The 22,772-nt window shown below is 44.9% G+C and overlaps 1 protein-coding gene across 1 annotated transcript in view; it reads left to right on the forward strand.

Moving 5' to 3' along the window:
- The window catches only part of TMCC3 (transmembrane and coiled-coil domain family 3), a 60,005-nt gene extending 51,994 nt beyond the window's left edge, over positions 1-8,011 (forward strand). Inside the window, exon 4 of the mRNA XM_015414644.1 lies at positions 7,709-8,011. Within this exon, the coding sequence (XP_015270130.1) occupies positions 7,709-8,011 (303 nt within the window). The remainder of the gene's footprint in view (positions 1-7,708) is intronic.
- The last annotated feature ends 14,761 nt before the right edge of the window (positions 8,012-22,772 follow it).

A 22,772-nucleotide genomic window follows, 5' to 3' on the forward strand; every position in this document is an offset into this window, starting at 1 on the left:
GGAAAGAGAAAGAGCAGGCGAGAGAGAGACGGAGTCCCATGGCACTTGGAGAGATCCCTTTCCAGTTGTAACAGATGGGGGGAGGGGGGAAGAAACCTAACAGCACCACTTACAATCTTTATTAGTAGAAGGGAGCAAAAGTCCAGTATAGCCAGATTATGGGTTCCAGTTGCATTATACTGGTTAAAATTGGCCACTACTGCAAATGGTCTTACACATCTAATTCTGAATAATAACCTGGTCCCTCCCTGATTGAGATTGGTGAGGAACAAATTAGGTTATTCTGGTTTGTCTCAACAATATCTATCATCCATGAATATGGCACAGGCTAAGGTCTTGGTTAAACAAAGAATTTTAGACATGGAAAGACAATATGACCTGACTAGAGCTAAAAACTATTTACTGGAGAGATGCATTATGAATAAGCAGGGGTCTTTTTGTAGAAAAAGAGCTGCCGGAGCTCATTAGCATAACTCATTAGCATATGCCACACCCCCTGACATCACCGGAAGTGTGTCATAAGACCACACCCCCTGACATCACTGGAACCTCTTGATCACTGTTTTTTGTTTCTTGGCCCTTTCAGTCTTTTGGTTATGGCCCAGCTCCCACTCTTCCTGTCACATGACTCTGATATCACATCCCGGGATGTGCCTTTGTGAGCGACTGGCATTAAAGCTATGAGTGAGCAATTTGGCTACTGCATAAATTAGTTTGCTCTGGTGTTATGCCAACTTCTCCAGGAAATTCCTGGAGACCCAATCCAAGTTATCTACCAAGGAAAATTGGGTGTTTGTGGCTGTGCGTAAGTTCTATACCAGTCTATACAGAGGTCGGATGGCGAATGAGACGCTCGGCTATATCCCAGGAAGTGAGACAACACGCTAGTCCTTAAATAAATGTTGTCTTTACTAAAGGTTTCTGCAGTCATACAAAATCGGAATCATACAAATTCATACAAGCTCCTTAGTTACAATAGTACATTAGAACAATTACAGCATAGAAAATAACAAAAGCATCAAAATGGGGAAGACACAATGGGGCACGGCTATACTCATCTGAGGTCCAGCTGAGGAAGAACTCTCCTCCTTGAAACGCTGGGCAGCCGAAATGCAGCAGCTCGTGAACTCCAAGGCACACAGGTAGGACCAGCCAAACCACGTGTGAGCTCTCTGGGTCGCGACTCCGGAGAACTTAAGTAGTAGAGTCACTTGTAGCACCTTAGTGCACTGCTATGGGAAGGGTGGGTTAACCAGAGAGACAAAGGAGAGTTTCTCCTTAAATAAACTCTTTTTGGGGCATGTGCTATCCAGCCATAAACTATCAAACCCGTCCTCTAAACTATCACTACTGGATGAAGAGGGGGTGACGAGGGGATGACGAAGGGGATGACGCTCTCCTAAGGGGTGGTGGCAATATGCAGATCCTACTCCTACATCAAAGGTGCCTTTTGGCAAGGTGTGAATCTTCCGTTCCCATGGACACCTCTTGATTTGCAGATCTGGTTCCTGCTCCAAAGCCATAAACGCTATTGTCTTTAGATCTCCAAACCAGATTAAGGGAGTAGGGTCACTTGCTCTTTCCATTCCAAGAATGCCGGGGTTCGCTGGGGATTTTCCACAGCTCTCCAAGTGGGTGCAATGGCGCGGTGTCTTCTCCATCCCAAAGAGTCATGGGATACATTCCAGGGACGCACATGGTCCGTATGTGCAACGGCAGGCCCAGGCCAGCCTATTTCTAGGCAAGCATGAGATGCAGAACAAAGCAACACACAACATACAGCAATCCCTGAATACACAATGCATAGGTATTCAATGCTAGAGACACACATAAGCAGCATCACCACTATACAGAAATACAAACATAAGCTCATATCGTTACAGTCCCCCCTTTCGCGGCGGCAGAACTAAAAGTTCGGCCTGCCACGACAACAAAACATTGAGTCCACGTGGCGGGTGCCACTCCAAGGCGCTGGCATGGAAGTGAAACGTCATCATGCCAGGCAGGTGCAAAAGAATGTCCAAGTCCATGCGTTGGTGACCCCTATGTGATCTGGTTTGGTGTGGTCATGAACAGAGTCCGGGCCCATGACAGGCAACGTCAGCAGAAAGAGCAGGCAGGCAGGCAGACACGTCTTCGGTGTCGGGGTGTCGCCATCCAGACAGAGGCATCCGTGCTTCCTGTCTAAATCTAGCTAACGTTGGAGGACGGGTTTCTTTCCTTTGAAAAGGGAAAAATACCAAGACCTGTCCTATACTTACCAAAAATGCCAAATCAAAATAGGGGGGGGGCAGCAATGACGTCAGACAAGTAAGAGCCGTGGGTGTTCACTTCAGATGTGCATGTGATGCCCTAGTGACAGCTCAATGCATGTCAAACCTGCTTGCATGGAAACAAAACAACAAAACAGTTAATTCACAGCTAAACCACAAGGCATGGTGTGCAAACAGTCCCAGTTTCCCAGGAATAAAGCAGCCTTCACCGATCCCTGAGTAAAACAACCCCATCGTCTCCCTAAGCGGAGGCGGTCCGTGGGATTCATTGAGGCAAGCAGCAATAAACAGTAGCAGCATTCACGCAGCCGCGTGTAGTGTCGGTGTTTGGGCGAAAGAGGGCTTCCAGTACCGTGCCAGTCCTGGCAGGGGAGGGGGTCCTCTCACTGGTGGGGGCATGGTTATGCATATGCAAATCGTCTCCCCCCTTTGCTTCCCAAAGCACCTTGGGACTCGCAGATCCCATGATAAACACAATTTATTTAAAGCAGACTAAGCCGGTGAGTGCACTCCTAGGCACACTATAGACATTTTCGGGAGGTCTTATTCAAGATAAAACAACGGTCGCGTGTTCTTGCTGGTGCACCATGATCGCAAACACAGTCTGGCTACAACACCTCCTAGGCTCGGTCTCCATCGGCCATTCCTACTGAATGGGCTAAACCATTGCACAAGGAACCTGAACTCGTGCGCTGTGTGGTGCAGAGCCATGGGATCCCTGGTTGGCTTATAGGTTTGGTGAACTCCGCCTCGAGGTCTAGACCTCTTTTAGCTAGAGGACGAGTGACGCCTCTGCTGTGATCCGATTTCAAATGGATTACCAGTTTTAAACACTCGAGGGTCCCCTCCGGGGGACTCTCTCCCACTCCCAGTCAAGAATAGAAAGTCACAAACAAAAGGATTCCCCCCTTTGAGCCAGTGCCGGTGGCACAATCCAAGGTTCCATTCGGATGCATGGGGATCTCCTTATAAGGAAGGATCGGCCGACGGCCGTGCCCGAGGCCGTTCGTGCGCTCGGACAGCGAAGCGTATGCAGATTAGCAACACGCTAAGCCTCCTGGGTCCAGTTTAAATCATTGAGTAAACAACTCTAAACAGGCAAAGCAATTGCAATACATTTGGAAAACATAGCAAGAAACAACACAGAATCGGGCTGTCGGCTGACAGGCAGACCGACAAACGAACTCTCCGTCGCCATGATTTGCATAGCAGGCGGTGCGATTTAGTGCAGTGGATGAGGCCAGCACCGATTAAGCTCGGGCTTAGGTTCGGCTTGAAGTCAGGCCACGCCAGGGCTCCTCCCTCACCAAGGGGAAGGAGGCTGCACACCTCGGCGCAGGCTGGATTCGCCAAACCTATAACGCAGCCATGGTTTCCAGGCCGCTTAAAGACAACTGGGTGTCAAATTTCTCAGGTTCATCCACACACGCTCGAGTTCGGTTCACCCCCCAAGGGGGTGTTCCCACGAAACTGGTTGAAAGGAAAGATTGGAATTTGGAACAAAAGAAAAATCCTCCGAATTGAAAGAAAAATCTTTTGAACGGGAGCCGCTTGTGTCGCTAAGCAGCTCACTCAATAGATAGAGGGGGGCAGGAGGAGCGGTGCAGACACACCTCCAACCAAAAGAAATAGAGAGGTCCCAATGGTGGAACCAAAGGACTTCACAGGGCGTTGAGGTAGTTCCCGGTCATCTTCTTCGTGCAGCACAAACGCTGCTAGGGCGCAGCCTTTGTAAAGGCTGGCCCTTTAATTCCGAGCCGCAGAACGCGGCGGCGGTGGCGATGGAAGGGTCCCCTCCTGACAGCACCTATGAGCATAGATAAAGACAAAACAAAAAGGGGGGGGGAAGGAGCGTACAAGAGGCCCATATTTTCAAAAGAAGGAACTGGACTTCCTTCCAGCATCTACTCTGAATCTTAATTCAAATTAAATCCTAGTTCTCACAGTCAGACAAACTACTTACCTGCTCCTATCAGTTATCCTTAAAAAAAATAAGAAAACCAAAAGAAGCATGCAGACATGTGCAATCCCTAGCAGGCCAGTCAAGGATTTCCCCCCCTCCCTTTACTACTGTATTCAGCTAGAACTCTCATAACGTTATTCTGGTACTTTATAAACTCTACTGTGAATGAGGGGAAAGTATTTTGCAGTAACTCCACCAGACATTGCTAGTACTCCTGAGGCTGCTCCTGTCCAAAACCTACTACAAAACAAAAATCTACAGAAACGTTGCACCCCATCTCTGAATACACCCCTGCTTCAGCGTACCGGGGCTGGCGGATGGCAACTGCAGCAGCAGCCTCTGCACCTGTGCAGACTGGCTGCCGTCCGGGGGACAGGGAGCGGGTGCATCGGGCCCGGCGAGCCTCCATTGGAAGACAAGCCGCCTGAGTCCACCCCAGCCCCGGGTTCCCTTCACGTGGCGGGCGGCGGCTGCCCCGGAGCCAGGTCGGCAGAGGCGGCGGGTCTCGTCTGGTGGGCGGGAGGGGTCGCCAGTCCCGCCCCTCCTTCCCTCCCATCCCGCTTACCTTGGCCCTCCCCAGCAGCAGACAGGAGGCGCCCGGGAAGGAGGCAGCCCCTGAAGCGGGCGGGTGAGGGGTGGATGGGCGAGCGCGCAGCCGGGGCCCACCGGCGGATGGATGTGCGGGGCGCCTTGGGCGCCGCTTTTGCAAGGGAAGGCACAGTTGGGGGGGGCGCGCGCCAAAAGCATTGCATCTGCATGACTGCCGCCGCCGCCTCTTTCTCCCCGAGTCCGGAAAGCGCTGAGCTCCTGTGGCAGTGAATTCCAAGTGTTAATCACTCTTTGGGTGAAGAAGGACTTCCTTTTATCCGTTCTAACCCGATCGCTCAGCAATTTCATGGAGTGCCCACGAGTTCTTGTATTGTGAGAAAGGGAGAAAAGTACCTCTTTCTCTACCTGCTCTTTCATCGCCGGGCCCGATGCACCCGCTCCCTGTCCCCCGGACGGCAGCCAGTCTGCGCAGGTGCAGAGGCTGCTGCTGCAGTTGCCATCCGCCAGCCCCGGTACGCTCGCTCGCCTTACTTTCAAGGAGCCAGCGGCTGCCAAGCAGTCCTGCCGCCGTCCCCCCCCCATCCCCTCCTCGCGCTGAGAAGACGGTGAAGGAGGCAGAGCTGCCCGGCAAGGAAACTTACTTGAGCAGGCGGATGCCGGCCCTGACCTTATTTCCTGAGCGCCCGTCGCCATGGAGCAGAGCAGATGCTGTCCTGGTGCAACCCCACTGAAAGCGAAACAGCGGCTCCAGCATTGCCTTCTCCCGCACCCGAACAGCTACTTATCCCCCCCCACACACACACACCGTTCAGACGGCCGGGTAGCAAAATTACCCTGGCTCGCTCAAACGTCTTCAGCCTCGCATGGGGGACCTCTATGCAGTAGTGAGGCCTGCTGGGAGCAGGGGGCGGGGCTTGGTCACATGACCAAGCCCCGCCCCCTGGGCTGGTCACTCCCGGAGCGGGGCTCCGGAGCGCTCCGGGTCCATGAGACCCCTGTGAATAAGGTCTTGTCGATGCCTTATATAAACAGCTTAGAAAACCCTGACCGTAGGAGAGCATTTACTCTACTACGGTATGAGGCCCTTCCCTCTGCTGTTCTGGAAGGCAAATATAAGAAGATAACGTATGAAAAATGTCTATGCCCATGTGGAGATGGGAGTGTTGAGTCGCTAGTGCATGTTCTCTCTGATTGTAAAATATTTGAGCAAATCAGGGAAATATATATTAAACCCATAATTGATAGTCTGCCAGGCAAAGACAGAAGAGTTTATCTTTTAATAATGTTAGCCGATAGGAACAGGAAAATTACTTTTAATGTGGCAAATTATGGCTGGATGACTATTAATAGGAGGAAAGCTGGTTAGATATGGCTAACCCTGGATAAGTAATATCCAATAATATATGGTAACTTGAATTCTGTGTATTTGATAATATGTAAACTATAGGGAGCTATAATTTTACTGATTGTCTAGATATATTTTAAAGTGTTGCTGACTGAATAATCCTTTTTAGGATTGATTTATCTACTAATTTTTTAAATGTACATAATTGCTCTGTAATATGTAGTTGCCTCATTATTAGTTTTTTATATTTTTTGTGTGCTTGGCTGTTGTTTGATTTTTGTAATTCTGAATCATTGCTAAGAAAGAGATGGCCTTTGGCTAATAATAAACTTGGACTTGACTAACAAAATTTGTGGCAGGGCATGAGCTTTCATGAGTCACTGCTCACTTCTTCAGATACAGCTAGAATGTGAGTCCATCTATTTTTATATCTTGGAGAGTGAAGTGATTTCAGACACCAAATGACAATAGCAGGCATTGGTAATGAGAGAAGAAACCTAGGTCTCAGTTCAGTCCAGGCGGATGCATTGTTTTGGGCATCATGATCAGTTACAATTCAGCAGTCCTTTGAAATTCCTTTGTAAGAAAACTGCTGCTCTTAGGTCAGCAGCTGAATGTCCTGGAAGGTTAAAATGTCCCCCCACTGTTTTTTGAACATTGTGGTTTCTAATAGCAGTAGAAGGATTAAGAATCCAGTAGCACCTTAAAGACTAACAAAATTTGTGGTAGGGTATGAGCTTTCGTGAGTCACTGCTCATTTCTTCAGACTTATTTCCATTTATTCTTTGCATCCTCCTGGACTGAATCCTCCTGGACCAAACTGAGACCCAGGTTTCCTGTCTCATTATCAGTGCTGATATCTCCCCACCTGCTACCCCTCTGCATATCACACCTAATCCAATCAAGCCTGCTATAGCCATTTGTCATCTGAAATCATCTTTATAAATTTTATATTTCTGGTACCTCATGTTACATTTTATGGCACACATGGCCCAGCCAGACAAAGTGGCATTTATGTCAGGACCAGCCCTGGTAACAAATGAGTTCATCACCTCTGCTCTTGAGTTTCTCCAGTAGGAACAAAATATAACTTTAGTATCTATCTGTAGAGAGAGAATGTCCCACATCCAAAGCTTGCACCAACAATTCTAACCTAACAGTGGTAGCTTGAGATGGATTCAAGGAGGGCCCATCACGCTGCTCCTGTAAATACAAGAACTGGCCCTCTAACTCATTTCTTCATGGGAAATATATAATCTTTCTCACATGGCTGCTATGGCAGTGAACAACATAAGGAATCAAAAACGCTATACAGATTCAGGTTTTCATCAGTCAGTAACTAGAGGTCATGATACAAATCATAAATGTTGGTTCTTATATTTTTTCTCTTTCTAGAAGAATTACAATGATTTCTAATATGTTTTGAATCAAACTACTATAATTAATTTTAAAAACATGACCAGTGAGGGAGACTGATTCTTGTACATTAGAACATCCCCCTAATCATGTAGAAATTCTGTGTATAAAAGTGGTAGTTCTTGATCCTGTTCTTTATTCCCCTCTCCCTTGTGTCAATAGGAAGCCTTGGAATCTTGCCAGACACGTGTTTCGAAACTGGAGCTCCATCAACAAGAACAGCAAGCCCTGCAGTCAGAAACTGTTAATGCCAAAGTGTTGCTTGGGAAATGTATAAATGTAGTCTTGGCCTTTATGACTGTCATCCTAGTGTGTGTTTCCACCATAGCAAAGTTTATTGCTCCTATGATGAGGAGCCGTTTCCATATTCTCTGCACCTTTTTTGCAGTGACTATCCTTGCAATTTTATGCAAAAACTGGGATCACATTATCTGTGCCATAGAAAAGATGATCATACCAAGATGAATCTACAATTCCAGAGTCTTTCTATTTTTAATATAAAAATACTTCTAACTGAACTGCCAAACTTTAATTTTGCAGTGTAACTGTGATGACTGGATGAAGAATTTCTCTTTTGCATATAAATATGTAAAATCATACTCTGGCTGGTGATCAGTTATGCTGCATGGAATGAGCTGAATCTGTTATGAATTGGTTACTTGTGTAAATCTTTTTGCCTTAATCCATTCAACTGTTCTAGGAGGAGTGTAGAAGAATCTAAGTAACAACAATCCTTGCTGAAAGAGTTGTGTACTAATATGTGGTAATCTATATCATTTCCCCCTTTAAATAACAACCAGCTTCTCTCCCCTTTATGAAACATATGCAAATTATAACGTGAGTTGAAAACACCTTGGGAAAGACTAGCATATGCTTCGTGTATTAGATGACCAGCATCTAATAAGCAGAATCTGTGATGGAGTTTGGTATCTCTTTGGCATATTGTTGATACTGGTCCAAGAATCAACAGTTGTTCTTGCTTAACTGTTTCTAGAGAGTTTTTGCCTTACAACATAGTTTATATTCTTTTGATTTTTTTAATGAACTTAAAATATATAAATGGCTGACTCATGTGTTGAATGAATGATCTGTTGAACCTGTTGTTCACAAAGGCATTTCTATGCCTTTTGGGGAAATCTCTGAAACCTAAAAGGAATATCATTTTGACAGAAATGCAGAATAGGAGAAATGGTAGTCCTGTAGGGTTGGGACCAGTATCCATATGACCAAAGCCCCTTTCAAGTGTTGTTTTTGACCGTATGTATAGGGAGAATGTCCAACATACGATCTTCCCAATATATGCCATTTTGTGTGAAAGAGGCAATGTACACATATTCCAGCTTTGGAACATACATACTAGAATCCTGTTCTGGTTTCTGGTATGCATATAACCAAGGCTGAAAATGCATGTATTGCTCTTTCAGACAAAATGGTAATCACCCTTATCAGGAGAATTGTGGGCAGTGCACTCTCACCTCGCACACAGTCAGATGTAATGCCTGAAAAGGGCTCAGGTGCGGGCAATGGCACACATATAGGCGGAACAAAATGAGTGAGGTAGTACAACCGGTTTAAACTTACAACCATTTTGTTGGTTCGTTTTATACTTAATGCCTTTTATGCATTCTAGTTCAGCGTTCTCTTCCTCCTAACCATCTGCTGATCAACAAACTGTCAGCATTTCTCTGATGCTGCCTGCTGTTGCTCTCCTACCAACCTCTGGCTATATTGGGGCGGTATTCTCAAACCAATGTGTTTCAGTCTACAATAACACCGCTATCACTGTGAAGTTTGTATTAAAATAAAACTTCATATAAAAATCCACTTGTATAAGATAATTGAATAAATCTGGCTAGGAGTAATAAGGTGGAATATTATATTAGTGTTTCTGTTGGGATGTAAGTTTTCTTTAAAGATCAAAGGGCATCTGCTTATTTAATTCTTAATGGTGGGTAGAGAACAATTCTAACACCATTTATGTGTGTTAATTTCCTTAAATCTTATTCAGCGAACATACTACTATCCTGTTGCACATATCCCATTTATTTCAATGAAGCTTGCATGAGAAATTCCTGGTGGGTTGTGTTTAGGGCACTTCCAGATGAAGAGCTTCTATGGTGGAAGTAATGTTGTAGATGACCGGTACTGCTATAGCAAGAACCTTGTCCACAGTGGAAGAGTAAAGAGAAGCTCTGCTGCCAGGGACAGCTGGAGAAAAAATTACTTTTAAAAAATGGTGGGAAACCTGTTTTGGGGTATCAGAGCAGAGGAATGTGCAGAAAAATAAATGGAAATTCTGTTTTTGAAGTTGATATTCAAAATGACACAGCTAAATTAGTGAAGCTCCTGGCAGCAACTTCACAGAAACCGTCCAGTAGGTGTTCATGATGGTACTGCAACCTCCATTCTCAGGTTAAGTGCACTTGGTAGTCTAAGTATCACAACTATCCAGCAACTTCAGGCAGGGCTGGTTCTAGGTTTCAGGGGGCCCTAGGCCCTCTTTGCTCACCATCAACCCCCCCAGTCATACCTCCCCCACCTGCCTCTGCACATTCCTGCCACCTGTACTTACAGCTACCCTCACTGTTTGCAGCTGGGGAGTTCTGATGGCAGAGGGCATGCAAGCAAAGCCAGTGGGGGAAAGGTACACAGGAAGGTGGTGGCGGCGGACACACAGGAAGATGGGGGTGGGGGAATCTAGTAGTGGGCCCCACCAGAAGCCATGGGCCCGGATAGTTCCTCCACCTCAGGGTATGCTGACACCAGCCTGCGAATGTTGCTAACTAAAACTTCATGATATGATTCTTTCCTTTTAAGCAGTATAGGGATTTGGCAGCTTGGACCACAGAAGTAGTGTGGAAGGGGGGGAATGCTTGCCTGTTTCCCTACTGCTTCTTGCCTTCCCTCAAGCGGCTTTTCCAAACAACTTTTGCCTATCATATTTGGAATTCCCAGAGCTGGTGAGAGAGCAGCTTGGGGAGAAAGTTTGGCATGCCGGGAAACCAGCAGTGACAACCCTAGTAATCATCCAAATGCCCTCCTGGGAAAGACCAAAATCCAGAAGGCTGATATGCTTTGGGGGTTAGTACATTATGAGGATGTGCATCTTTGTGATGTAAAGACTGGTACTGTTTGCACTTTTAAAAGCTGTTTAATATTTCAGTATGTGCAATATAATTTTTTTAGTGGAGCTGGACTTGATGATAACAATGATAACAATCACCCTGACTCCACAGTGTCAAGCATTGTTAACTGTTTATTTTTCGGTAATCCAGAGGACAGTGGATGTAAGAGGTATCTGTTTGAAAACATTTAGCTGCTAGTTCAGCCCTGTGAAACTCTGTAGAACATCCACATAACTGTCAAGCATGGCATGCAAACTAAATTGCCATTAAGGTTATATTAAGGTTATACTATCTCTTCACTGAGTTTTCATAAACAGAATGCTTTGCATGGGGAGTAAAGAGTTCAGAAGTACCTGAAAGAAAGGAAACTAAATGGAGTGTCTGATGTTAAATTGTTTTAACCTTAGTCATTTTCTGCTGTTTCTAGATTCTTGTGTCAAAAAGTTTTTGTCACAATTAGCAGTTTTCGGGGTCATTCCTAATGGTTACATTAGGAGCTTGTATCCTTTAAGTCCTTTTAATTGTGACCTACGCGTACATCCTAATATATGTGTTCTGCCTTGATTAATTTTATTGTCAAAGTACTCTTTTTAAGGAACCCTTATTCATAGCAGTGGATTGTGTCCTGTTACTTGAGGACTAATGTGCAATTCCCCTCCGCCATCTCCTGTGAAGCTTGTTCAGTGTAAAGGTATCCATTTGTTTTCTCTGGATTTAGTCCAGAACCTGCACATCCCTTCCCTTCAGAGGATTTCCCTTGTTTTGATTAAGCCGACCTTCTGACGCAGCTTGGGAACATCTTGGTTTTTCCTTCAGTTAAAAGAGTGCTTTCCCATCTTTAATAATCTAAACAGCATTGAAAGTTACCACTGTTAAGATTTTCCAACTTCTCTGTCAAAAACTGTTTCATGTTTACAAATGTTTCTCTGCTTGCATAGGGCAATTTTCCACTGTAAAAATTATTTTTCTGAAGTACTGATCGTTCTCTTAAAATTCCTGATTATGATCCTAGCTCAGTAACTTGTTAAGAAACTTATCCCTCAAGTGCAATACTACTAACTTTCTTAGCATAGGATGCATTACTGAGCATAGGGATTTGTTTACTTTTTCCCAGTGTAGTACAGCAGGCTGGCCTATATTTTATTTCAAGTATTCAGAGAGAAAATTTACAAAATTTGGAGCCCAAGTGTTGGTAGCTCTCTCTTCAGAAACAAAACCATAATTCATTTCAGTTAAGCTTGTGCTGCAGCTTTCACAAACAATGAACTGCAGGTCTTTTCAAGGCTTTGAAGTTTCCGATGACACATTCCAGGAAGATACTTCTCCTTTCACACATTCGTGAGAATAATTCCAACAGCTGTCTCATGGATAGCAAATGTTATATAAGAATTCTCTTCATTTACTTGAAACCTTAGAGTTAATTGATATCTTCTGTACTTGGTCCCACCCTTGTTTGGCACTAACAGCTAACTGAAATTGTTTTGATGTCACTTCAACATCTGCCAAACCTGGGCTGCGGTCGCACACACTAAATAATCCACTTTCAATGCACTTTCCAACTGGATTTTTACTGTGTGAACTGGCAAAATCCAGTTGGAAAGTGCATTGAAAGTTGATCAAAAGTGGATTATTTAGTGTGTGTGACTGCAGCCCTGATTATGTTTTTAGCTTTTTCCATGCTTAGAAGATATTAATCTTCAATATCTCTCCAAAGGCTCTCAGTTTACCATTATTTCTTTATCCAGTGTTAATGCAATTAGTATGGGATCTAAAGAGACAATATTCACAATGAAAATCTGCATTGTTGAATAGGGATAGCAAGTCTAGTTTGTAAGCAATCAAAACCGTATCAATATAAATGAATAGGTATATTGTCATATCAGGTGCAAGGTATTTACTGGGGATGTCCATTTTTAATATGATGCTACATATTATAGAAAATTGCAGGGGGGAAAGACTCACAGTATATAAAAGCCCATGTTCCCATATTAAACAACCAGCTGTTCCAGCTGCACTTTATTGAAACCAGAATGTATGAATTCTATGTATGTTTTAACAAGTGCATGTGCCATTTCTCTGCTTAAATTATTTTTTTATGTGAGAATTCGAAATGTAGGGACAAAGTGAGGGAATGCTAGCTGTTTAATGTGAGGAGAAAGTATGACAGAAGCCACTGAAGAGAGACAACCCTCAAAGCAACTGAAAGTGAGGCATGAGCATCGCTAATCCATTATCAGGTTTCGAGGTTTACAACTTATATTTTTGGAAGGAATATAGGATTCCATGCCTAGTGACAGTAAGTGGTACTGCCAAAAGTCAAACCTGGCTTGGTTGGAAGTTGAGAACCATGGAATCTGCATGAATAACACTGTAGCTCCCCCTAATACCTTCAAACAAACAATTCTGTTGTCCCATTGGCAGTTCAAGGGACTTCAAGCAGCATGATTTACCCAGGCTTTTTGGAGGGCCAGTGGGGGAGGCCTTAATTTTCCTGGGCTAAATATGCATTCCTGTCACCCCCAAAAAACAACATTATTGGAAATTGCAATTCATACTTCAGCAAGTGTAACATTGCACAGAAAATGGGTCTCTTCCTTCATGCTAAAAAATTATAACTCTTCAGGGATATCAGATTATATTTAATAATTTGCTAATGAAAGGCCTAGATTAATGAAGTGTCCATGATATTAATATTGTTGGAGGGGTGTGATCAGAATTTAGAACTTGTATTATGCACAGAATTTAGTCAAATTGATAGGCCAGAGTTAATTGCACTTAAACTAATTTATTCCAGTTGATTTAAGTGGGAATGAATTTGGTTCAAAGCCAAGCAATTTGGCTTGCAATTCATTCTAAATCCATTTGCAAGAAGGTGCTAATGGTGCCAGATCGCACATACATGGTTGTATTTACCACTCTTACTAGTTTGTGAATTAGAAACTTTGTTTTTAAAAAATCAGAAAGTTACTTTCCCAAAATATAAAGTTAGAAGCATCATATATCTCACTCTGCGATGGATTTGCCCAGTATACTACATTTACTACAACTGGTACAAGGGCCCAGTTTGTTCCAATCAAGTTTTCATACTTTGAAATCACCCAGATATTTCTTAGAACTATAACGGTTACTACATATGTAATTCCAGAGGGGTAGCCATGTTAGTCTGTTGCAGTAAAAACAAAAAGGTTTCTTCTGATACTTCAAAGTCTAACAATAGAAAACTGGTTGTCTTTCGGTTCTTGTTAGTTTTTACACACCTAATGTAGCAGTAAATTCATGTTTGTCAGTGTATGTACATGCAACAAGCAACCACCACCAGTCCCAGCTCTCTGGACTGTGTGTGAGACTGATGTTCACAGAAAGCAACTTGACTGAGGAATCAAACTGAAGACAAAACGTTTCTGTCAACTGATATAAAGTATGTTAATTTGGAATGTATTATGATGTTTTCCTATTAAACTGTCTTGAAATAACTCGAAGATCTGTTGTGTTTACAAACATGGGTTACATCTACACATTGGTTTTGTATGTATAGGTAAATAAGGTAATGTGTGAATTAGCATGGAGTTGAAACAAACAATTCGATCTTGAAACTGCTACATAATTTTTCCCCAACAAAGTTATTCCATGAGGTGTAGCTGAATGTTTGAAATTTCATTCACATAATTTTGCCTTATGTGTTTTGTCTTAGTTATGGAACTCAATGGTGCTTTTCTCTTGTATGAGATTCTCCATTATACTAATTCTTGTTGTTTCACCACTGATGTTTATAAGTCTGAGACATAAAACATGCACACATTCTAAATACTGTGGGTTGGATTCAGAGCACCTTGAGAGGAGCTCCACTTGCAGAATGGGTAACTTTCCCATGGCTCTTCTCCCTCTGAAATCCTGAATCACTGCCTACAAGGGTGAAGGATCTGTGTGTCCCCCCAGCCCAGAAGAGAGCAGGGTGTGATGTGGGACTCTGCAATGGGAGGGGGAAATCAGTGAAAGTTCTCATCTTCTGTCAATTTTGGATCCAACCCAGAAATTTACATATTATATAAGATTGTTCTATAAAGGGAAGCTAATGCTAAGAATAATCTACAGCACTGTGACGGTGTTTGGTGTTAAATAAGATGTGACTATAGGATGGAGGCTGTGTAAAGTAGAATGTGTGTTGTTTACATTTGAATTAACTTTATATTAGAACAAATTAATATATTTCAGGAAGAACATTGCAAATTCCTGAATTACCTGTGGGAATCTGTTCTGGCACATCAGTCCCTATACTAGTTTAGAGCCTGATTCCCAGTGTGAATTTGAAAACACTGTACATACTGTTTGCATGGGGGTTGGTTGGCTGTCTTGTAATTTTTTTAATTTATTGCATATGTTTGGTGGATTAAGTTGTAATGCAAGTTGTCCTTCCCTTCCTTGTTTTTGTAAGATAATGCCAATGTGGAAAAAAAGAGTCTATTTAAAAGTCTACTAACAGTCTGTTTACACTGAATAGAATTTGTCTCAGTGTATGTAACATAGTTGTGTAACCATACCACTGTCATTTTGTGTGGCACTGTGTAAATAATGTGTGTATTAGCATTCTTTATTGTGTTCTGTATATTTCATAGGGTGATCACGATGGCCTCAAGGAGCCCTTGACTTTTTAAAAATAAACATTTTTAAATTTCCTTGTATTTACATTCAGTTTATTCTGTGTATTCTGTGAGTTGTCAAACATACGACACATGGCCAAAATTTTCTGTTCATATGGTGGGTTTATATTGGTATTGACTGTCCAAAAATGAAATATACTGTAATAGAAGAGAGGCTCTTGTATTGCCAGGGAAGTAGGGCACACTTGCAGAAGGAATAAGTCACACTGAGCTGTGAGACTTTATGAATAAGCATGCACACAGCCACACTACACAGTAATTAAACTGACCTTTATTCTTTAACTAGGAATAAGGCCCGTTGTGGAAATAAATACAGTGAGCTCTAGAAAGAGGCTCTGGGAGAGTGCGCTGGCCTTGGGCACTCAGTGTCAATTTGCTGTGGTGACCTCAGCAGGGTATAATGACACAAGAGCCCACCATTTTCTCCAGGGGAACAGATCTCTGCCATCAGAAGAGCAGTTGTAATTCTGTGTGATCTCCATCCCTCCCCTGGAGACTCTCAACAGTGATTCCTCATGAGGGAATGGCTGGCTTGGAGGGTAGAGTCTATGGCATTGTACCTGTCTGGGGTCTCACCACTCCTCAAACCTCACCTTCTCCAGGCTCCATCCCCCCAAATCTCCAGGAATTTCCCAATCTGGAGTTGGCAACCCTGTCTCCCAGCCATCAACCTACCGTTATCTGCCCTTTGGCTTCAGCTTTCTATCTCTTCCCCCTCCCTCCTAGAGAGCAGCTGTAATTCTGAGTGATCTCCAGCCCCCACATGGAGATTGGCAACAATGGTTCCCCATGAGGGAATGGCTGGCTTGGAGGGTAGAGTCTATGGCATTGTACCTGTCTGGGGTCTCACCACTCCTCAAACCTCACCCTCTCCAGGCTCCATCCCCCCAAATCTCCAGGAATTTCCCAATCTGGAGTTGGCAACCCTGTCTCCCAGCCATCAACCTACCGTTATCTGCCCTTTGGCTTCAGCTTTCTATCTCTTCCCCCTCCCTCCTAGAGAGCAGCTGTAATTCTGAGTGATCTCCAGCCCCCCCCTGGAGATTGTCAACAATGGTTCCCCATGAGGGAATGGCTGGCTTGGAGGGTAGAGTCTATGGCATTGTACCTGTCTGGGGTCTCACCACTCCTCAAACCTCACCTTCTCCAGGCTCCATCCCCCCAAATCTCCAGGAATTTCCCAATCTGGAGTTGGCAACCCTGTCTCCCAGCCATCAACCTACCGTTATCTGCCCTTTGGCTTCAGCTTTCTATCTCTTCCCCCTCCCTCCTAGAGAGCAGCTGTAATTCTGAGTGATCTCCAGCCCCCATTTCTCCCAAACGCCAAAATAGGTGCGGAAAGGGCCTTTTACTGACAGAACCTGATTGCCTAGCAACAGGCACTGAGGAGAAAGTACAGTTGCCAGTTCTGAGAAATAACTGGAGATTTGGGGGGTGGATCCTGTGGAGGGCAGCATTGGGTGGTGGTGGAAGGACTCATCAGGGGATAATGCAATAGGGTCTACCCTCCAAAGCAGCCATTTTCTCCAGGGGAACGGATTTCTGTCATCTGGAGAGCAATTGTAACAGCGGGGGATCTCCAGGTCCCACCTGGAGGTTGGCAACCCTAGGGGAAGGTCAGCCGCACAGCAGAGGGTTGAAGAGAATGGTTTGAAGGTCGCTGGCCCACCTCATTAGCCAGCCAGCCAGCCATGGTGGAGCCAAGCAGGAGAGAGGCAATTTATTCTGACAGGAAAGTGGCGAAGCTGGCAGTGGGTGGGGGAGCGGGTTATGCTGAAAGTCCTTTGTTTTTTTTACTGACAGAAGCAAGCTTGGTTGCCTACCAACAGCCACTGAGGGGAAAGTTAGTCACAGTCCCACACAGGAACGAAGAGAAGTGTCTTCCTCAGGAGAGAGTCCGGCTTTCCAGGAGCTGCAGCTCATTTCTTCTAGGCCAGACCCTCCCTGGCGCTGCCGCTGCATGAAGGCGGGGGAGCCTTTGAAAGGCGCTGGGCAGCTGAGCTATCACCCTGACGAAGTGGTGGCCTTGCGGCTGAGGGAGAGGGGCCGCCAGGGGCAGCGGTGATTGCTTCCCCTGCTTGCTGCTTCTTGCTAGGTCTGCCTCCTTCTCCCCTGTGGAGGGGTTGCCGCTCTCTCAGCAGAGTGTCCATCCCCTTTGCTGGGTCCCTCCAGACTGAGGGCGAGACGCCGGCTGCCAGCTGTATGGGCGGGGCTGAGGCAACGCAGTGAGGCAATGCAGCCAGGGGACTGGCAGACCTTCAGAGTGGCAGCTGAGGGGAGCCAAAGGCTGTGGGAGCATGTGGAACGTTGAGGAAAGTGGGACACGAAAACTCTCTATATAAGGAAAGATCAGGCCCCTATTTTGTCAGGATACTCCAGCCTTTTCATAGTTTAACACTAATGTTTGAAGATAAGATGAAGGATTGAATCCAGAAGTCCAGAGGAAGTTACAGAAAATTTTATTTTCAAGGAAAAGCGTCAGGAGATCAAAGCCCAAATATTTGAAAGCTATGGGGAAATGAAATGAATGTGGACTAAAGGGCCGGTTCACATGCTATAACGTTCTTGTATAACCTACATATTTCTGCCCTGGTCCTGTCGGCCAGAAGTTTGCTTGAAGTTTCATGCTGACAACTTAATTCACAGGTGTGTGTTGCCTTGATTTGGATTGGGACTGCAGTGGGCAGGGAGAGAAGGCTGAAGTCTGTTTCCACCAATCAGAATGGCCCTGGGGAGCTGCTTATTGTCCCATTGGGAAAACTTCAGTGTATTAATGGGCTAAATATAAGTTGTGCACATTTGGAAATTACTTTATTATTTTCTTTAAAAAACACTGTAACCTCTCCTCTCTGTATGTAAGTGAATCTCATCACTATTAATAGGTAAAAGGGTTAAAGAAAAGATATGGCAGCAGTAAGAAGACCTGATTCTGCACAAAAATCTTTGCTGCCTTCAGTGAAAGTGGGACGGTAGAAGAGAAAATGTTAGAGAATATTCTTCATGCTGGCAATCGTGTGTGTCCCCCCCCCCCCAATTTTTCAAAACATTAAGAATCCCCCAGCACTTTGAGGATTTTTGATTTAAAATCCATATATGCACACCGGCTACACCAGTTGCATAGCAAAGTATGCGCAGAAAGGTGTATATAGTCATACTCCAGCTGGAAGACAATATGGTGACACTTACACCTGGAAAAGCATAGCTTGTAAAGTGTGTGTGGAAATTTCTAGGTGTTAAAAGTGTGCACTAGGGACGTGCATGCGGTTCATCCGAACCGAATGCACCCCCGAAAATGGCCCATTCAGACCCCTTTCGGGCTGCTGCAGGCCGATTCAGATTCTCTGATCTGAATCGACTTGCCGACAAATTTCGGCGGCAATTCGACCCCTTTATATCCTATGGGCCATTGAAGTCAATGGCGAAAACATAGGGTATATCCTGGGGGCGGGAGGGAGGGGGTTTGTGGGAGAGGCTCCAAACTCGCAGGGTAGCTGATGGAGCCTCTCCCCAAGATACCAACCAAGTTTCAAGAGCATTGGACCAGGGGGTCCAATTCTATGGGCCCCCAAACAGGTTGCCCCTATCCCCTCTATTGTTCTCGATGGTGGGAAAAAAGTAACTTTTCCCCCCACCATAGAGAACAACGGAGGGGATAGGGGCAACCTGTTTGGGGCCCCTTGGATTGGACTCCCTGGTCCAATGCTCTTGAAACTTGGTTGGTATCTTGGGGAGAGGCTCCAGCAGCTACCCTGCGAGTTTGGAGTCTCTCCCTCTCGGCTGTACTGAGGAAACTGACATGTGGGAGTCTTACTGCCAGCCCAAATTGATTCTGCCCCATTGGCCGAATCTGAATGGGCCGAATTTATTTATTTTTTGCACACCCCTAGTGCGCACACAATTTCAGCCTAGAGATTCTGCCTTAGTTCTGAAAACAGTTTGGCATTCTAGATGGAAACCCAAATGAGTTTAAGTTTTTATTATAATTATAATGGAGGCAGCCATTTAGTTGACAGTATGGTGTTTAAGAAATCATTATAACAAGAATACTTAAAGTTTTCCATATATGTGGTTACAGCTCCCTCTAAAGATAACAATTTTAACTGCACATCTGCATCCCATCTAGTATAAAACTAGTAAATGGTAGGTATTCTTTCATGAGATTCGAAAAGAAAAGTTTTGTCGCAGGCTGAAAAATGTCCGCATCCTTGTTTTGTTGACAACTTTAAATTAGAGAATGGCTCAAATAGTCTAAACAATTGTAAAGTGCCAAGGCCCCCCCCCCAATTTTTAAGTTTTATCTTGCAATTGTTACCCAAGCATCAATTCACACCAAAACAGCATTTTTAAATAAATGAAATTGTTTGAAAATTATTTTTAAATGTTTACCCAGTTAAAATACTACTACTAGTACCAGCAAGTACGGCAAAAACCGCCTTCCTCGATCAGACCAAAACTGTCATCACTTGGTTTTAAATAATGAAATCACCCAGATAAAATGTCCTGTTCCTTTAAAAGAAGGTTGACGGGATTTTATTTACCTATATGGACATTTTGAGTAAGGCCCATTAAATATAGGATATCTTATGGAACAGATACATTGCATCGGTTTGTAATTTGTGCAAAACCACCTAAACCAGAATCATGCAGCTAGCAGAATTCAACATGTATTGTAAGGAATACAAGTCCATCCTGTGTTGGGTTGTAATAAAGGAATGACAGGTTTGCCCAATGGAAACAATGGGAGAGGCTTGAAGGTTCATTGGAGATAATGGAAGCCAGGAATCCCAATTGACTTGCATGGTCTCCATTGAAATATATTGCAGCACAAAAAAAGTTGTAAAGAAAATTGGAATAGATTTTCCATTAAGGCCTCTGGGCCCAGATAGACTGCTCTGGGACTGGAATGACAGCCCCCAGAGTGGAATGACAGTCTATAGGAACAGAAACAGTGCTCCGAGACCAGAATGACAGTCCCTAACAATAGAATCTGTGCTCTGGGACTGGAATGACAGGTCACAGAGTGGAATGAAAGCCCTTGGGAATAGGCTCAGTGCTCTGGAACTGGAATAACATCTCCCAGAATGGGATGACAGCCCTAGGAGTAGCAGAGGTGTTCTGGGACAGGACTAACAACTCCCAAAGTGGAATGACGGTCCCCAGAAAGGGAATCTGTGTTCTGGGGCTGGAATGACAGCCCCCAGAGTGGAATGACGGCTCCTGGAAGTGGAGTCAGTGCTCTGCAACTGGAATCACAAACCCGAGGGGAATTAAATACTTTACATTTTAGTTAATATTTCTGGAAAGTGTGTACTTAGCGCTGAATCAGCTCCACCTCAATAATTATCCTGCCTCTCAGCTGCTCAGTTTTCTTACAAATTCATGAGGTTGATGTCAGCAACCTCCTCTATTTTCAAGTATAAATCTGGCCCTTGTCCCCCCTTCCAGTTCCAGTGTCCAATTCTGCAGCTTTCCTGCCCTCCATGTTCCCACTACATGTCACTCCCTTCCTGAGTTCCTTGCACACTTTTGCCCACTCTGTTGACCACTGATGCAGAGCACCCCAGCATAGTCTTTCTGTGAAAAATCCCATCCCATACTCTAGCTCAGGGGTCCCCTACTGTTTTGAGCCTGCAGGCACCTTTGTAATTCTCACACAGCATGGTGAGTGCAAACACAAAATGACTTCTGGGATAAAGAATTTAATTCCACTCTACAGTTTGTGATTCCAGTTGCAGAGAACTGACTCCACTCCCAGGAGCCCTCATTCCTTTCTGGGGGCTGTCATTCCACTCTGTAACCTGTAATCCCAGTCCCAGAGCACAGGGACCATCATTCCACTCTGGGGTCTGTCATTCCAGTCCCAGAATGCTTCTGCTAGTCCCAGGGCTGCCATTCCACTCTCTGACCTGTCATTCCAATCCCAGAACACTTCTGCTACTCCCAGGGATTGTCATCCCCCCCGGAGGTTGTCATTCCAGTCCCAGAGAGCACATATTCTTCTACTGGGGACTGTCATTTTACTCTGGGGACTGTCATTCCAGTCCTGGAACACTTCTGCTACTCCCAGGGGCGGTCATTCCACTCTGTGCCCTATCACTCCAGTCCCAGAGCACTCAGCCTATTCCCAGAGGCTTTTGTTCCACCCTGCACCCTGTCATTCCATTCCCTGAATGCTCTGCTACTTCCAAGCAGTGTTCCCTCTAAGCTGAGTTAGTGTGAGCTAGCTCACACTTTTTAAGCCTCCGGCTCACACATTTTTGTCTTAGCTCAGGAAGGATGGCTGCAGACAGCAGACAAATTATGCAGTAGCCAAATCGCTCGCTCACAACTTTAATGCCAGGAGCTCACAAAATAGAATTTTGGCTCACAAGACTCCACAGCTAAGAGGGAGCATTGCTCCCCAAAGTCATCATTCCACTCTGTGACCTGTCATTCTAGCCCCATAGCACTGTTTCTATTCCTAGGGACCACCATTCCACTCTGAGGGTTGTTCATTCTAGTTCCAAAGCAGTCTATCTGGGCCCAGAGACCTTAATGGAAAATCCATTCCGCATTTTCTTTGCAACTTTTTTGCGCTGCAATGTATTTCAATGGAGCCCATGCAAGTCAATTCGGATTCCTGACTCCCATTATCTCCAATGGGCCTTCAAGCCTCTCCCATTGTTTCCAGTGGGCAATCCTGTCATTCCTTTTAGTGCATCCCTTGTGTGTTATAAAGGTTCCCTTGCTCGAAAGCCAGTCGAATCCGACTCTAGGGTTGCGGTGCTCATCTCCGTTTCAAAGCCGAAGAGCCAGCGCTGTCCAAAGACGTTTCCGTGGTCATGTGGCCGGCATGACTAAACACCAAGGCGCACGGAACGCTGTTACGGAACGTTGTGTGTTATACATTGTAATAAAATGACCATTCTCTCAGTGTACACCTACTACAGTCCTAGAGGGCACAACGTACATACATTATCGTACTTGGAAGTAGGTCCCGCCAAAGAATTTACTCCCAAATAGTAGACACCGGATGGCAGACACCAATGGTCTTTATACCTCAAATCCTTGTTTTTTGACCTCTGTAACATTAACCGAGGCTGCTCTGCACATTTATTTGCGCGTAAACCTCATTACATTCAATACTATTTCCTTCCCAGTACAAACATACAGAAAGGCGCTGTTCTGCGATCAGCTGCCTTCCAAGAGGAAGGGAATCAGCGCCACCCTCTCGCCGCTTCGCGCCACACTTTCTGTTCGACAGCCGCGACCCAGCTTCCGCGTTCCCGTGATGCTCCAGGGCCTGGCGAAAATCTTCTCCGGTGGGTTACTGCCCACAGCTTGGAAATGGAAAGGTAGGAAAGTATACGGGTCCCGAGAGGGCTCAAGGCAGCGAAATCGAAGAGGCGGGGCGAACGGAGCGGAGGCGCCATTTTTAAACGGCCGACAGTTGGTGTTGCTGGT

Source organism: Gekko japonicus, unplaced genomic scaffold, assembly GCF_001447785.1.
Source record: "Gekko japonicus isolate JY-2015 unplaced genomic scaffold, Gekko_japonicus_V1.1 scaffold969, whole genome shotgun sequence".
NCBI lineage: Eukaryota > Metazoa > Chordata > Lepidosauria > Squamata > Gekkonidae > Gekko > Gekko japonicus.